The sequence below is a fragment of the Phyllostomus hastatus genome, unplaced genomic scaffold (genome assembly GCF_019186645.2).
Source record: "Phyllostomus hastatus isolate PE091 unplaced genomic scaffold, TTU_PhHast_1.1 phas_contig_210, whole genome shotgun sequence".
NCBI lineage: Eukaryota > Metazoa > Chordata > Mammalia > Chiroptera > Phyllostomidae > Phyllostomus > Phyllostomus hastatus.
The window spans coordinates 8311830-8328567 of NW_025333737.1; the positions used below are offsets into that span (position 1 = coordinate 8311830).

Sequence of the window (16738 nt, forward strand, 5' to 3'; positions counted from 1 at the left end):
GGATGAAGTACAAGGAGCAGAAGCAGCGCTCCTGCCAGGGAGATAAGTTTTGTCTCCTTGGTGGCTTACTGTCCAAGGTCACTCCCTCAGCCTTAGCCTTGGGAGGGTTTACAGCTTCTGAAACCAGGCAGGGTAGTCCCCAACAACTGGGTTGTGATATTTGTTTGTTTTTGTTGTATTTTGTTTAAGTTCTACTAGGTAAATGAGAAACATCAACCCTGGTTGGCCCAAGACCGGGTGATAACATACTCTGAATCTTTATATTATGTGAAAATTTCTAGTTTGGGTATTTGTAAATACAGTTTGGGAGCAAATTCAATCAATTAACTAAAATGTATTGAATAGCCAGGTTGGTTTCTTGATATGCCTTTGGTATTGGTGGGGGTGGTAGAAGAGTATACTCCTTGACCTTTGAATGTACAGATGAGTTTATATCTTGCAGGGAAAGAGAGACAGAGAGAGAGAGAGAGAGAGAGAGAGAGAGAGAGAGAGAGCGCGGAGGTGGGGGGGGGTGGGGAATGAGAGAATTAAGTTGTGTCCTGCGATGTCAGTGCCCAAAACAGAGCAGGATTTTTGGGTGCTGGCTGCCTAGAATACTATGTGACTGGGTGGAACTCTGGCCCTTCACCCCTTTTGCAGCTCCCAAGCTGCCCAATAGTTATTTTCTGAAGTCCAGTTTATCCTCTTAGGATTTAGAGAATGCTTCTACTGCTGGAAGGCCCCAGGGACCCTTCCATTGTGCCTTCACCTGGGTGGGAGTTTGAATGAACTCCAGCTATTTCAGTAGACCATGGGCAGCTCAGAGGACTGAGGCCCCGAGACAGGGGGTATCCCATGCACCCGGGTGCTGGTGGTTGTCCACCCACCCCCTCCCACCACCCCATCCATTCTGTAGCCCTCTCTGGAGGCTGACCTCTGTGGACTGCCTCACGTGGTTGTCTTGCCCTGTGGTTCTGGTTGAGTTCAGCCATGGGAGGAGATCAAAGGTATCCACTCTGATTCTGGCCCTGGCTGGTTGGATGACTCGATGGCCACATCTCCTGTGGAGTGTCACCTTCCCCACGGCTTTGGCTCTCACTGGGCTACAACATCATCCCCTCCCTGGCCCCTTTACCTATTCCCCAGACCCCTCATCCCTCTCCTGGTATTCCCTTATTGCCTCCCCGCACCTCTGTCCATAACGCCTTCATTACATTCATGTCTGTTAAACCGCTTTGAGTGCGCCTTCTGTTTCCAGCTGGACCCAAGAGCGATACAGATGGTTACAGACCCAGGATTAGCATCTTGACCCTCCCCCTATGGTTAGCACCAGGCCCCAGGCCAACCATGGCCTCACTCTGGAGGAAGAACAAAGGACTCAGCAATTCATAACATGCTAAGTCTCCAGAAAACACAGGATGAGGCTGTGTTTAGGGAGGTGAGAAGTTAGGTCCTGGTCCATTCTGGTGGAGGCCGAAGTGCAGTTAGGCTTAGCTAAGGAGGACAGCCCTCTAGCCAGGATGGAAAGCTCTGTGTAGACCAAAAGCAGGCAGACACACGATGCATTTGCTGTTCTGCATGGGACACAAGTCTGCTGTCATGTGGGCTGGCTTGATACACCAGCTAAGCTTTCCACTAATGGCAGGGTTGGAAGCCAGGGTTTCTTACTAGCCAATTTGGAAAACGGTCAGTTGACTAACAACCAAAATGCTTCTGGTCTTCTTCTGCTGTGATTAAAGGTGAGGGAGCCCTGACATTTACCAGACGCCTCTATGCACCTGGTAATGTGATCAGTTATTGAAAATATTTTTTTTTTCATCCATTACACAGTTGTGTGGGGGACATGGAGTTATGTCTGCTTTGCAGACTAGGCCATGTGGGCTCAGGGTTGTCAGACACTGGCATGGTCCCACGTCCCACAGGGAGAAGTGCTGGTGGCAAAGTGTTCCCAGGCAAGAGACGCAAGTACATCCGTCTGCCCCAGTTTCCTCACCTGCAGAATGGTACCTGCTTCACAGTGCTCCTGTGGGCATTGAAATAGGAGGATGCACATATATAAAGTGCTTCAAACAGGGCTTAGTGCATCGTGAGCACTCAAAAAACATGCCCACTTTCTTTTCGGGTTTTACCAATTGATTTTGTAGTTAAGACTCCGCTTTAAGCAGCTAGACGTTTTTATGTTTTGATTGCGAGTGAAAGGAAGATAAGAAGATGATAAAGAGTTGTTTTCTTTGACCTACTTTTGAAACTCATGACAACTTCCCCTGGCCCGTTTTGCCGGCTCCAGACCTAGAGAGCCCCCGGGGTCATCATCGGCCTTACAGCGACTTCGCCCCGCTTTTGAACTGGGAAGAAACCAGACAGGGCCATTCAAAACCAGCCTGTGGACAAAATGGAACTCACAGGTGGTGGTCAGGTTTTTTTGTTTTGTTTTGTTTTTTAAAGATTTTATTCATCCTTTTTTAGGGAGGGAAGGGAGGGGGAGAGAGAGAGAGAGTCGGGGGGGAGAGAGAGAGAGAGAGAGAGAGAGAAACATTAATGTGCGGTTGCTGGGGGTTATGGCCTGCAACCCAGGAATGTACCCTGGCTGGGAATCGAACCTGGGACACTTTAGTTCCCAGCCCGTGCTCAATCCACTGAGCTACGCCAGCCAGGGCGGTGGTCAGTTTTTAAGCTTATTTTTTTTTTTCTTTTGCAGCCAAACCAATGATTGCTAAGACATCTAGAAAAAATCATGTAGGGCTTAAAGTTTTAAAACAAATTGTAAAATTTTGAAGTTTCCAGGTTGGTGGCCTAGGAAACCTGGAAAGTATGGGTTATGTCACCTTCGACTCCAGCCCATTTTCCTGAACGTGTGGGGTCTTTTTCAGAGGTGGACAGGGACAAAGGTGAGTTTCTGTAGCTGGGCTAATGAACAAACTTCATTCTGAAATTATATAACAGGACACTTGCAAAAAAAGTCACAGAAATATTTGCTTTTTGCTTCTTAGTATATACAATCAATTATAACAGCAAAGATAGAGGTACATTTATTTACCTGACGCAGAAACATGCATCATCACAAAGGCATTTGCAGCTTATTCTAAAGCAAAAGCAGTTTCAGCTACTTTTTTTTCTAAATACCGACATTTAGGAATGACATTAACAAGAGTAATTGCATTCGAAAACCCATAAGAATAATAAAAATATCAAGCTTATGTGCACACCTATTCTTGACATATTAAAACCATCAATCACATCACATAATTGAAACTTTTTGCAGTTGAGGCTGCTGAAGGCTTTTTCTGGATGTCCCAGGTTTCCTGGTGGCCACAGAGCTTGGAAGGGGAAAGGAAACTCCATTAAACCTCCAAAAACAGCTGGGAAGGAGCCCAAAGGCTCCCATTTCATGGTCTCCACCACCCTCAGAGAGGGGCAGGGGTGGGGGTGGTGGATGGGTAAAATGCCATATGAGAGGGAGGGGGGGGGAGGGAGAGGGAGAGGAGAGTTTTCAATCTCCTTTGATAATGATTGATCTACTGTTTGCAAAAACCCACTGTTGCTTAGTCGTGAGTGACAGCTGGAGAGTGATGGGTAGATCATGAAACATCGAGTAAATATTCTTTAGGAAAAATGCACTGTACGTGCTAAAGCTATCTGTAAACACGTTCCAGAAGTCAGCTCCACACACTCCACACCCTGACCTTTCCTAGCGAGATGGTTCTCAGGCTCTGGGAAACTCAGATGGAGGCTTTTGAATGACTCTGGGGAGTTGAATTGTCTGCTGTTACTTTTGTTCACCAACAATCCGGTGAGCTGGGCAGCTGCTTGTAGCACTGCTTTGTGTGGCTGGGTGGCTCATTTCCTCTGCAAGCGGATGGAAACCAGTCTTCGTGAGCTGGCTGTTCTAAATGGAAGCCTTTTTCTCCCACTCAGCTACACATTAAACTCCTGTCCCAGGCCACGCAGTGACCCGAAGAAGGGAGAGGCAGCGAAGAAGAGGGAGGCCCGGCTCTGGGTCGCGCACTGCAGGACTGCATGCCTCTGCTGCTGTTTCCTTTCAAACCGGCTCCCGACCTGATTTTATGAAAACTGTGTCCCTTTTTGTTATTCCAAGATGGGCATTGTGGAATTCTCAAAAAGAGAAGGCATTTCTTTTTTTTTTATGAAGGATGTATTTTTTTAAAAGATTTTATTTATTTATTTTTAGAGAGGGAAGGGAGAGAGAAAGAGAGAGAGAGAGAAACATCAATGTGCAGTTGCTGGGGGTCGTGGCCTGCAACCTAGGCATGTGCCCTGACTGGGAATCGAACCTGCGATGCCTGGTTCATAGCCCGAGCTCAATCTACTGAGCTACGCCAGCCAGGGCGAGAAGGCATTTCTAACATTTCAAACATTAACTCTAAATGCGAGGGAACCCATTTTGGAAGGTAGATCCAGGTACCGTGAAAGGGAGCAAACTCTGATAAGGGTTAAATTTGAACAATGGGAGACTCGAGGCTCAAAGGCGGCTTTCCCTGTCCCCCGACCACAGCCTCTGCTCCTGAAGTGACTGCCACTTCAGTGCCTCGCTCTGGTTCTTCTCTACCAGTTAAGGTTTCTTTCATCAGTCTTGGAGGCAGGGATCCTTGAAATCCCAAACCCCCTAAATACCCATTTCCACATTGGCTCCACAGCCCAGAACCATGTTGCTCACGGCCGCTCAGCTGGACTAGGAATGTTCCGTGTAAGATCTAGGAGGAGTGGGTTTCCTTAGCTGCCGAGACAGCCCCTAGCATAGGCCCTCTGTGGCTGAGGATGTGACTCTGCCACCTTCTAGTTGACAGGCCCTTAGCGCCAGGAGGGAAGAAAAGGTGTGTGAGGGTGCAAAGGAGAAGGGTGAAACAGCTGCGGTCACTAACACAGCGCCCACCTACCCGGGAGTTTGAAGAGACAGTTAGGAGACCAGTGTCATCTGCCAGAAAGCATTAAGCTGAAGCCAAACACAGTGAGTCTTCATCTAGTTGGAGCCTTTGCTCCAGAACTGTCTCCACGCTAGGTAAGCAGCACAGCTGGGACTAAGTGAACTTTAATTAATCTTGAGAATGAACTGGAGTATCAGACTCTGCTCATCAAAGAAAATAATACAATGCTTTTTTTCCCATTATGTACTGGCGGGTACTCCAAGAGCACAGGATGAGCTGATGTAGCTATACCCAGCCAAGGACTGGAGTGGGATGGTGGACAAGAGGCAGACCTGGTTTACCTTGAAGAAGACGCTGTTGGAGGTGTGCTTGTGGCTGAGGGAGAGAAGTGCTGCTCATTTTCTTTGGGGGAAGCCGAGCACCTCTGTTTCCCCCAAAGTGTTCACCCTCAGATTTTACTGGGGGGTTGGGGGGAAGAGACAGCTATCATAACACTGCCCTTGATGAGAATCAACTTGGAAATAATTTGGGGTGATTTTTCTGCAAAGATTATATTGTTTTTCTTATGCAAAAACATACTGCTGTTAGCAGACTGTGTGCTTTAAGTTGGTTGACTAGTGGGCATGATTTGTAGTAAACTGCTCACGCCCTTTTACCAACTCTATTTCTTTAAAGTTAAGTCGAGGGGGCCTGTTATGGCAGGGACAGCTGGCTGGGGTGGGCACGGAGTCTGTGATCTGGCATGGACCCGCTGGGTGAGGAATTAGCTCCTGCACAACGTCCCCTGCCCCTCTCTAGAAAAAAGTGACTCAGTGTCCCTAGACTTCAGATGGGTTAGCCAGACATAGTTCTCTCCCTTCTTGGGGAATCTGCCTTGAGGTCTTGTCCAAACAGAGTAGAAGGTGTACTATGTATGTCACATGTGTGCCACATGTGTGTATGTCACAATCACATCCACAGAGCACAACCACATGTGTGCCGCACCTGGGCTCTGTTGCCTTGCACGCGCGTGTGAGAGCACCGACTGCAGTGAAAGTCCGGAACTGGGGCAACTTAGAGGGCCGCCCATTTCTCTGGAGACATGCAGTGCTGGTTCATGTTAAGAAAACTAAGCCTGTGTTCTGTTATATGAGAACCATTTAGGCTTCTTGTTAAAAAATAATACCGTGAGTGAAACACGGACTAAGAAGTCTGACACGTGTGTGGTCAGGGGCACACACGAGAGCCGTGTCGGCCACCGACCCGACCAGTCTTGAAAAAATAATTCCCATGAGAAGCAATACCGGCTTACTCAGTAATGATGGCATGCCCTTGACTGGGGGTAGGAACCCTCGACAGGAACTGGTACCATCTGCCAGGTAAGAGGGGCATCGCCCAGGTGTGGCTCGCTGCTCCTTGGCGGTACCTGCTGACTTTACAGGTGGCCCCGCGGAGCTGATCCTGGGTCTTCCCCTATGGAGGTGAGCAGTTTCCCCTCGGGGCCCCCCATGCTGGCCACTTCGTAATCTGCTCTTTGTAAGGATCCGGGACAGCTGTGTCTCCTTCTGGCCCAGGGCCAAACCAGTCTTACTTAGTAGTGCATAGCACGGCCCCTCTCTCTCCTCCGTGACTGTCGCTCGGAGACCTTCTCTACTGCCTGAGCAGTGGGAGGCCCCAGGTGCTGAATCACTGGAGTGGCCAGACTGTGGGAAGCTATTTCAGATTTCTTTTGAAGTGGGCCTTGCACCAGGCTCCTCAAGAGGCTTTTCTCAAAGGGTAGGGCAACTTCATCTCTAAGAAGTACCTGCCTTTTCTGCCTCCAGTCCTGTCAGGATCAGGGTTGGAAGCGAGCCACCCCTTCCGACCTGGCAGAGAGGTCTTCTCACGCTGGTCTGGCCCTTTAATAATGCCGGGAAAGAAGACAGAGATGAAAAACATCAAGCCTCTCCCCTTCTCCGTAGAGAATCCCTCCCCACCCACCTGAAGCTGAGTCTCACATTTAAAGTCTTTGTCTAGAGGGAGGCGGACAGTCACTGAGCCTAGTGATAAAGCCACATTTCATTTAGTGATGTTATCCTCACTCGTAATCTCAGGAGAATCAGTAATGTTTTACGTTCAGCTCTGTTAAGTCTTGGTTAATATTTAGCTCTGGTTTTAGGCACAGTCCAGATAGTACAGGCTGACGCGTCTAAAGGAGAAAACTCTCTGATCCGCCTGCCTTTGGTCACTGCTGAGTTAAAGGAAGGGGTGGGCAGCCCTGGAAAGGGGCAGTGGGTGGGGGTGTGAAAGCTTGTCTTTGAGCTGTTACTCTCAACCCCAGTGGTCTGCCAACTCAGGTAACAGGGCTCCAAAAGCTTTCAGCTGTGCGTAGAATGCAGTCCCTCACACCTGCTTTCCAGATCAGCTGCTGGGAGAAACACCGAGACTTGGCCTGTGGGAATGTTTCCAGAAATTTACTTATTAGACGCCAAACAACCACTTAGGGAAAGGTTTTCTCTGATGGAGCATTTGATAGGAAATTCGGTGGTTTTGAATCTGGCAAAAATGTGGATTAGACAAGTGACCGATGGCAAGTCATTACTGATAAGCTCAAATGCTTGGCTTGCCAGCTATTGTGATTCTTATGATGATACACATTTCAGAATCCCCGATCGAACCTTTCCAGTCATACAGGAAACTTTGACGCTTCTCTTGCCATCTTTTGTCACAAGGCCAAGGTTCATTCCTGCCCTCCATTGTGACCTGACTGCCGTGACTGAACACCCACATTTGGGGCTGACTAGGAGCATGCATCTCAACAGCCGTTTACTTCCTGTCTCTCAGGCACCAGACCGGACGCTCCTCTAGCACACTGCTCCTGTCCGGGGCAGCTGGGGCTGGGGGCGTCAGCAATCGGCACTTGTGTTCAGTCACTGCCAGCTCCGGAGGTGCCGTCCAGCAGTCCACCTTTTCTTCTCTGCAGACCACTCATGATACACACATAAATCCATGCCAGGATGAAGAGAAGTGCAATGACAAGGTGATACTGTAGAAATGGCTACACAACACACACACACACACACACACACACACACCCTTTCACCTCCTCCTACCCATGCTCCTCCTCCTCCTTCATAAAAACAAAGATTTCAAAGGAAATGCTTTACATCCAATTTGACCATTATTATAATAGGAGGTATTCCAGGGTCTTTGAATGAATGCTGATTTTTACTTAGGGATGGGATTCCAAGGGACCCAGAATAATGGGTAGAAAGAATTTCAAGGCAGATAGATTAATTCTGTAACACTCACAGCCCTGTGATCAGAGAAACTGCCTCCAAGGAAGTCAGGATCCAAGGCAGCCAGCCAAAGTTCCCAAGCGAGCTGCATACGCAGCGAGCATATGGTGAGGACTCATCGCCTGGACAATTTCTAAGGCCAAAAGGTGGAGCCTTTAAGACTGAGGCTATAATTCCACCCATCAGGTTTCTGCTATATAAAGAGGTATTCTCCACTTTCTGAGATTTCTCTTTCAAGGGTGACTTGCTCTCGGGTTGTTTTCTTTGAACCAAAAGCTGGATTAAATATTTTAAATGAAATGTTAACACAATTTTAATCCCAACATTTAATTGTAGCTTCTTCCTCCAGTCCACATTTAATTGTGAAGATAGCTGTGCTGGGCGCTGGGAGAGAATAAAAGGTCGTGCACACATTGGTTTTCGGATGCCCGATCGCTTGTGCAAGCCAGTCCTTACCTTCCATTAGCACGGGTGGTTAAGAGCTGATGAAACCTAAGTGGGTGGAGGGAGACAGGGATGGGAGAAGTAATACAATGCTGTGGGCTGTGTTAAGTGGTGTTGGCTTGTGTTTCTGTGACACAGGAAGTTCGTCAACACTGGACATGCAGTTGAAACTTGGGCGGGGTTCATGCCATAGCTTAGGACAATCTAAGAAGACACCAAGAAAGGGACACGGGTGGATGAAAGAACACTGTATTTCCTTTCGTTGCTTTTTTTTATAAGGAGAAAGAAAAATGAGGAGGAGTCAGAGTCACTGTCCCTCCGCCGTGGCTGAGCTGAACTGGAAGCTGGCCTATCTTGAGTAACAGCATGGGATTTTACCAAGTAGATTTTTGTGTAACAACTTTCCTGATAGTCTCATCTTATGGCTGTGCCTCTTTTTATTTTCACACGGATTGATCTATCATAAGCCTTACTGAGCATATTTTTCTAGGCCACAGCCAGTGCTTTTGGGAGGAAGGTGGCATGAATAATACAGGCAGCTGGAATAAAGGCAGCACATTAACGATGAGCCACAGGTGCAGTTCTTTGTCATCCTCACCATCTAACAGCCCTTGCATAGAAGAGGAAAGCTCATTTTTAAATAGGGTACAATCACCCTGACTGGCGTGGCTCAGTTGGTGAGGAATCATCCCCGAAAGTGAAAGGTCACTGGTTCAATTCCCGGTCAGGGCACAACTGGGTTGTGGGTTTGGTCCCTGGTTGGAGTGTGTACAAGAGGCAAACGATCGATATTTCTCTCCCTCTCTTTCTCCCTCCCTTCTTCTCTCTCTAAAAATAATTAAGTAAAATCTTTAAATAGGGTACAATCTCTATGTGAGACACTAAGAGGGAGGTTTTCCTACAAACCCAGGGCTGGTGGTGTCCTGACAAACACCTGAGTGTATATTTCTTCATGCCCTGGAAATGGTGATCGCTCCATTTCTTATCAATTGCACACAAGCCCATCTACAGTTTCAGGGAACAACAACAACAACAACAACAACAACAACAAAAAGCCACTGATTGTGCGACGTGCCTGTCTGTGCCAGTGCTTGAGAATGGCTGAGTCCACAGTCAGATGGTCATCGATGGTCAGATGCTCGATGTACTCGATGCGTGAGGAAGGTGATGTGGCCGTCCCTGTGAGCATGGAGCTGCCTCCAGCCCTCGCACCCACTTACCCTCTAAGGCTGCACAGCAACCAGCTGGAAACAACATCCCTGGGTCCTTAGGAGGCACTGTGATTTTCTTAGCGGCTGGCTTTGTATCAAGTCCTTAAAACAAACTCCTATGAGGAGCCGTTGAATTGCATTTCCATTTTCTTTTATTAGGAAGCCATGTCTGGTATAAAAAACTCCACAATTTCATGGTTTCTTAAAAAGATGTAATTTTGCTTCATTCTTACTCATCTATTTTCATGGTAGACAAAATTGTTTTCCCATAAGAATATAGTCTGTCTCTTGCCTTTCATGTTAATGATCCCCGCCCCACCTCTCTTTTCCGTGGCTCCCTAAGAAAAATTAAAGCAACTTGACAATGTTCTGGGTCCTGAAATACCTTCTCTCTTCCCCTTCTTACCTGGATGTAGCCCATCTGAAATGAATGAAGCAAATGCCCAGGGGCAGAGGCAGGGTTGGTGAGACTGGAAGGTTATACAATTTAAGAAGCCCTCTTTAAGAAGAAGAATATGAAAATACCTTCCTTTTATAATTTCTTATAAAGACATATGGCCATGTAAACATACTGCCCAAGCAAGTGAGATCCCTGAAGCTTAAACTTTATTGGCTTCATGACAGTCCATTTCTGCGGGTACCATATTGTAACAAATGTCCACCTGCACGATACACAGTTGAATTTGCTACTTGTGTTTTTGAACACAGGAAATGTAGATCATGACTGCACAGGGACTAGGTGGGAATATACAAGTATAAATATAAGAACACAAGATTACATACTGGGTTTTAAACACACGAACTCAGGTACAGTTTTCTATCTTTGTTGAGTTCCGACACTTCAGAGGCAGGATTGCCTCTTTTCCAGACTTTGAATTGTCTGCCTGCATTTAAATGTTCACTTTCAGGGGGAGTTTTTCAATTTAATACAAATCATTCACTCAGGCAAGCCGACTTCAAACACTCTTCCCTGAATTGGACTCATGCTGAGCAATTCCCTATTCTAGAAGCCAGGTATGATGGGCGGGAGGAAGGGAGTGGGTGGGGGTAGGGAGCATGTTGCCAGTTGGCAGAACTTGGTGTTATATTTATTTTTTAGGCAGTTCAGATACTGGTCTGGAGGTCTCCATTGAGGAGGGTTCTCTGTGTCTCTGTGGTCTCATTCAGTCGGGATTTGTCCTGCTTACTGTCACTCCGCTCCCCGTCATCAGTGCCGCTCACCTTGACCAAGCAGAGGACGTTCTGGAAGCTCTTCTTGAAGTTATCAGACAGGAAGGCATACAGGATGGGGTTGGCACAGCTGTTAGCATAGGTGAGGACCACAACAAAGTCAAACATGCCTTTAAGGGCTGGAGTGGGACTGATGGCCACAGAGACAGAGGAGACATTGAATATGTAGAAAGGGAGCCAGCAGAAAATGAAGACAGCCACCACTATGGACACCATCCGGGTGACCTTCTTCTCAGACTTTTTCCTCTTGGAGGAACCCACTCGGATTCCAGAGGACTTCACCTTGATGATAATGAACAGGTAGCAAAGACAAATGATGGTGAGGGGCACCAGGAACCCCAAGATGAAGGCGTAGATAATGAACCCTGTGTACCATGCCCCGGATTCACCTGGCCAGTTGATGGTGCAGCTGCTTCTCCCCCACTGGTTGCTCCGGAGCCCCGCATATATCATGATAGGCAAGATGACCAGCAGAGAGACTCCCCACACAGCCACGTTGATCATCTTGGCTGTCCGGGGTCTCCTCCACTTGGCCGACTTGATGGGGTGGACCACAGCCAGGTATCGGTCAACGCTCATGACAGTCAAGCAGAAAATGCTGGTGAACTGATTGATGCCATCCACAGTCATGACCACCCGGCAGATGGCCTTGCCAAAGGGCCAGTGGACCAGAGCCACCTGCATGGCCAAGAAGGGCAGACCCAGCATGAAGAGCTCATCTGCAATGGCCAGGTTGAGGATGTAGATGTTGGTGATGGTCTTCATCTTGGCATAGCGGAGGATGACATAAATGACAAGCGTGTTGCCACACAACCCAATGATGCAGACCACAAAATATATGAACGTGAGGACTGCATTGCTGGTCAGATCATAGTATGGCTCTGTCTGGTTTGAGCCGTTGGCTGCTGCCACTGAGCCATTGAAGTCAAATAGAGAGGAGAACAGTGATTGGGTGCCATTGAGTAGGTCATACGCCATATCCATGGCTGCCTTATAGTCTTGGGCTAGTTCCAACCAGCCAAAGATCTTATTCTCACCTTAGTGGGTCCTGGAGGCAAAGGATCCAATGGAACATCTGCAGGGAACAAAGGAAGATTGGCTCATCAGTCAGAAGCTACTTAAGCTCTCATCAGCTTTGCGTGTTTCTGGTTTACCCTCTCAGACACACTCTTCACCCCCCAAAATGTGTTGTCTTTCCACATCCACATAGAGCAACTAGCCCATTCTCACCAGTGTGCAGAATGGTTGAGTTGATTTTCCCAATAGTGGGGAAGAGTTTGGGTTAAGCCATTATAGCTTATCTTGTCAACTTGGGTGACGCATATGTAGGGCATGACTATGGCTACAAAAAAAAAATGTACTTTGATCCCTAAGAAGTTGGCTAGTCCAAATTGTGAAGGGGCAGGGTTGGGGCAGTCCAGTCTCTGACTTCAGAAGGCACTGACACTGGTGTTCTCAGCTTTTCCCCACGAGGAAATCTGCGCCGACCTGTAGACTTCTTTGGAGGCTTTCCATTCTGAAAACTCAGTAGTGGAAAAATCCCGGACTTGAGAAGTAAAATAAACCAGGGTTCCACTGTGGAGCCCTTGTGACCAGCACTTAACTTCTCTGACTCTCATTTGTCAAAATGGGGGTGTCATGAAGGTTAAATGATGAAATACGTGTGAAAACACCCAGCATTGTGCTGGGCTCATAACCAGAGCTCTGGTTATAAATGTTATCTTTCCCCCATTTTTTCCTCTGCCGTCTCCTTTATCTGTAATTTATTGAAATCTGCCTACATAATGAGCCAATTCATAGTCTTAAATATTAAAACAATAAAGATCTGGCTTTCATTTTTAAAATGTGTTTTGTTTTATTTTCGTTTCTTCAATACTCTATGCTTGGGCTCCTTAAACCTGGGAGAGCTCTTTCCTAAAGTCCCTCAGTGGAACACTCCAGAATGCTTATCTTCCAACACCCCAGAGAGTTCTCCTGTGATCCCCTGATGAAGGACGAAAACAGGAGCCAGGTTCACTCACAGTCATGAAAGGAAGGTTCCAAACACGGATGTGGCCTCATTTATGCCCCTGATTTTCCTATCCACCCCAGGAGGTGGGGATAATTGTCTCCACTTTACAGATGAGGAGCCTGAGGCTCTGAGCATTTAACTAACTTGCCCCCATAATTGGTGGAGCTGGGATTTGAACACAGGATATTCAGTGGACCGGATACTCTGCTGCTCAGTGGACTGGAAAACTAGCAGCTGACAATGGGGCTTTGATTTGAAGCAGCCAATTCCTGTCTTACCTCCAAGCTGAGAAGATTATTGTAACTATTGGCTTGGCCTAAGGTATAAAACAATAGCTCATCACATAATTGAATGATTTTTCTACAAGCATTCAAAAACCATCACTGGGGCTTCCTTATTCTGGACACTGGAGATGAACAAGACACGGCTGATGCCCTCTAGGAGGTGATACTTTAGGAGGGGACACAGGCAGGGAAGCCAACTCTTCTAGGGTGTGACCTGCATTGAGATATGAAGAAAGGACTGAAGAGTGCCTTTCTCTCCCGGGGGATTCCAAGGAGGCTGAAGCTGGGCCTTGAGTATAGGAAGAATGATGCAAGGAGGGCAGGGAAGGCGGTCATTCCAGGAAGAGGGAAGGTGGGCAAGGGATGGTGTCCTTTAGCACAACATGGGAATAACTCACTTGGTGGACATGTTTCCCCTGAGCGGGGCACTCTGCCTGGTGCCTGAGTGAAGACTGAAGATTGCCCCTTGAAGCTTGGAGAGACGGCTGATGAATTAAAGGTTGCTTAGCCAGCAGCCAGTACTTAGGGAATCTTGCCCACCTTGGCCTCTGCTTCAGTTTGCACTCCAGGCTCGTTGCTTCTCTGTTCTGTGCTAATTTTCTCACCACAGCACTGCCTGTAAAGTGCGGTCTGGGCTTTGTGGCTGACCTTTCCGCAAAGTACTTTGGGGGACCTGGGATTTAATGTCTGCATTGGGTAAAAAGCATAAATTGACAGCGATTAAAAATGGAAGCTGTAAAGAAACCATTTTTTATATCCCTAGATTAATGTGGGTTTTTTCCACTGTCATTTCCAACAGTCTTGTCAGTTACTCTAATTCTACAGACCCAGAATCCTATTTACACTGCCTGCATTGGAGTGTAATTAATTACTAGCGTTTCCGGGATCCCATCTGTGTAATGTGCAAGGTCACACTCCAAGGTCTGGGTAAGACTGGAGAGTTCTGAGGGGCAGACACTCAGTCAGGTGCTTTTGGGGATTGGGATGCTGATGGTGTGGACATGTGAGTGAGTGTTGGGTGCTGATCTACAGCCCTAACTCTGCCTTTGTGGCTGGAGTCTCACTCACTACGGGGTAAATGTTTTCATGAAATGGGCTGAGAAGTAGCATTTCTCCACTTTTGAGAGAGGAACAGTGGACAGGGTCCAGACCATGGTGAAGGCGGCAGAGAAAGTGAGCCGGGGAGTCAGTCCGGAGTGGTAGGGCTCCTCCAAGGAAGACATGAGCTTAAATTGCAGTGAATCTTATTTCATCAACAATCAAATTGCCACCTAAGGTCTCCAAGTGAGACCTGCTGCTTTATTAAAAGTAGAGTCCAGGCCCTGGCTGATGTGGCTCAGTGGATTGAGTGCTAGCTTGCAAACCAGGGAGTCACGGGTTTGATTCGCTGTCAGGGCACATGCCTGGGTTTTGGGCCAGGTCCCCAGTTAGGGGTGCATAAGAGGCAACCACACGTTGGTGTTTCTCTACATTTCTCCCTCCCTTTCCCTCTCTCTAAAAATAAATAAATATGATTTTTAATAAAAAATAAAAGTAGAGTCCAATGCTGGGCAGTCAACACTTGCCGAATTGTGGTTAAATATGCACAGGAAGTTTGATTTTGTGCTTTTGCATTTTTCCAGCCTCAGAATTGTTAGGTACTGGGAATGGCTGGCTGTTGGTGTCCTCAGACCCAGAATCTGGACTCTGTTAGAGAGGAGGTTTAGAATGGTCTCAGGCATCTCCCTCTTTTTGCACAGAGGCTGTGGTTACCAGCCTAAGAACTGACCATGGGATGGATACCAGGCACGGGGGTGGAGGGAGCTGTGATCCTAAATTCTACTGTGCTTCCGTTTTCCCTTTCTCCCCAGTGTCTTTTCTATATTCAGCCCCCACCGCACTTCCTTTGGGGGCTGCTAAACACAAGCGAATCTCCGGTTGGCGGGAGCATGAGCCTCACTGGCGGGGAGAGACTACAGCCAAGTGCGTGCCGCCAGGGCGCTACAGCGCCTAGGGAAAGCCCAGGAGGCGCTAGCTAGCGAAAGGGTGTGAGCGGCGGGGGCGCGGGTAGGGGGTGGCGGTGAGTCTCTGGATCGCCCAGCTGGCTCCCTGCGCTGACACAGAAAATCATCCGCCAGGTCATCCCATCAGCTGGCCCTCTGAGACAAAGGTTTCCTAAAAGATTCCCGGCCATTTCCAGGACAAGGGGAAGACTGAAGATAACCATGCCAGCATCCCCAGTCTCTATCCGCAAAGAGGGGTCGAGGCTGTCCTCTCCGCCCCCGCGCGCGCGCCACAGAACCGGACTGTAGATCATTAGCGATGCGTCTGCCGAGGCCGAGCGAGGAGGAACAGAGAGAAGCCCCTCTTTTTCTGCTCCGCCCCCCGCCCCTCACAGGTTCGGATCTCGGGGTGAGCGCCCGTAGGAACCCTAGCAATGTCTCGCGTCAACCTCGCCGTTTTGCTCTCTTCCCGTCGGACCCGTTTAAAGGCGGCTGGGAGAGAAGTTGTCTCCGTCGCAGCTACCACCTGCACACTCAGCTAGGGGACGAGGACTGGACAAGGGCGCACGTCCCGTTCACTGGCATGTGGCCGTACGGACACGTCGTTTTCAGTACTGACAATCCGTAGCCCCCCACTCACACCTGGACACTCGCAGTCGTACCAAAATCACCCCTAAATGGCACGAGGGAAGGGAACCACGCATTGGGACCTACACACTGGCACACCGAGGCGCGCACCACCGTGCAGCGCAGTGCACTCAGGTGCCCAAGTGCATTTCTCTCCCTCCTTCCCTCTCTCTCTCTTGCACACACGCGTTCACACACCTTACCTTCGCTTTTCTGCCGCAATCTGCTAGCTTAGCTCACTGGCACCCAGTGGCTGTTCACAGCCCAACCGAGCGCCCGAGCGCGCAGCAGCTTGGTAGGCACCCTGCGCTGGGCGTCCCGACCTGTGTGGGCTCTGGCTCTCGCCTTGCGCCTCGGAGAGCTCGCAGGGGCCGACACACCCTGAGCGCCGATCCGCCAACGGAGGCTCTGGGCGCGGAGGGCTGCGTCTCCGGGACTGACCCTGTGGAGCCCTGGCCCGTCGGCACATTTCCCCATGCCACCCCCCACCCCATTACGTCACTGCAGCTTCGCTCCGCCCGCCAAGTCCTGTGGGAGGACAGGGGTGAGCCGAGTGGAGGATCCTTCTGTGGCTGCTGGCACAGCTCACAGGAATGGGGCAGGGGGACCTGCGTGCGGGGGGTGTGAAGGGTCAATCAACTTCAGTCTGTTTCCCCAAGGTTCATGGCAGGGACACGCGCTGCTTGCCTTGAGATTTCACAGAATCCGTTCTGTTTCATGGAGCATGTTCCAGGCAGCTGGCATGGCTGCCCCGGTAACCCAGAGTCATTTAAGGACCTCTGCCATCTCAGTCTGACAAGTGTGCAGAGCTGCGTCTCCTGTGGGTCATC

At 48.8% G+C, this 16738-nt stretch overlaps 1 protein-coding gene across 2 annotated transcripts; it reads right to left on the minus strand.

Moving 5' to 3' along the window:
• Window positions 1-8850: 8850 nt before the first annotated feature.
• On the minus strand, window positions 8851-16388 carry SSTR2 (somatostatin receptor 2). 2 transcript variants are annotated; one of them, XM_045836980.1, is made up of 3 exons: window positions 16112-16388; window positions 13698-13986; window positions 8851-12079 (listed from the first exon to the last, which is right to left on the minus strand). In XM_045836980.1, the coding sequence occupies exon 3, from the start codon at window positions 11986-11988 to the stop codon at window positions 10879-10881; it is 1110 nt and encodes a 369-aa protein (XP_045692936.1). In that variant the 5' UTR covers window positions 11989-12079; window positions 13698-13986; window positions 16112-16388; the 3' UTR covers window positions 8851-10878. The 2 variants fall into 2 exon arrangements, with proteins under 2 accessions (XP_045692936.1, XP_045692935.1); XM_045836979.1 differs by lacking the exon at window positions 13698-13986.
• Between the last annotated feature and the right edge of the window lie 350 nt (window positions 16389-16738).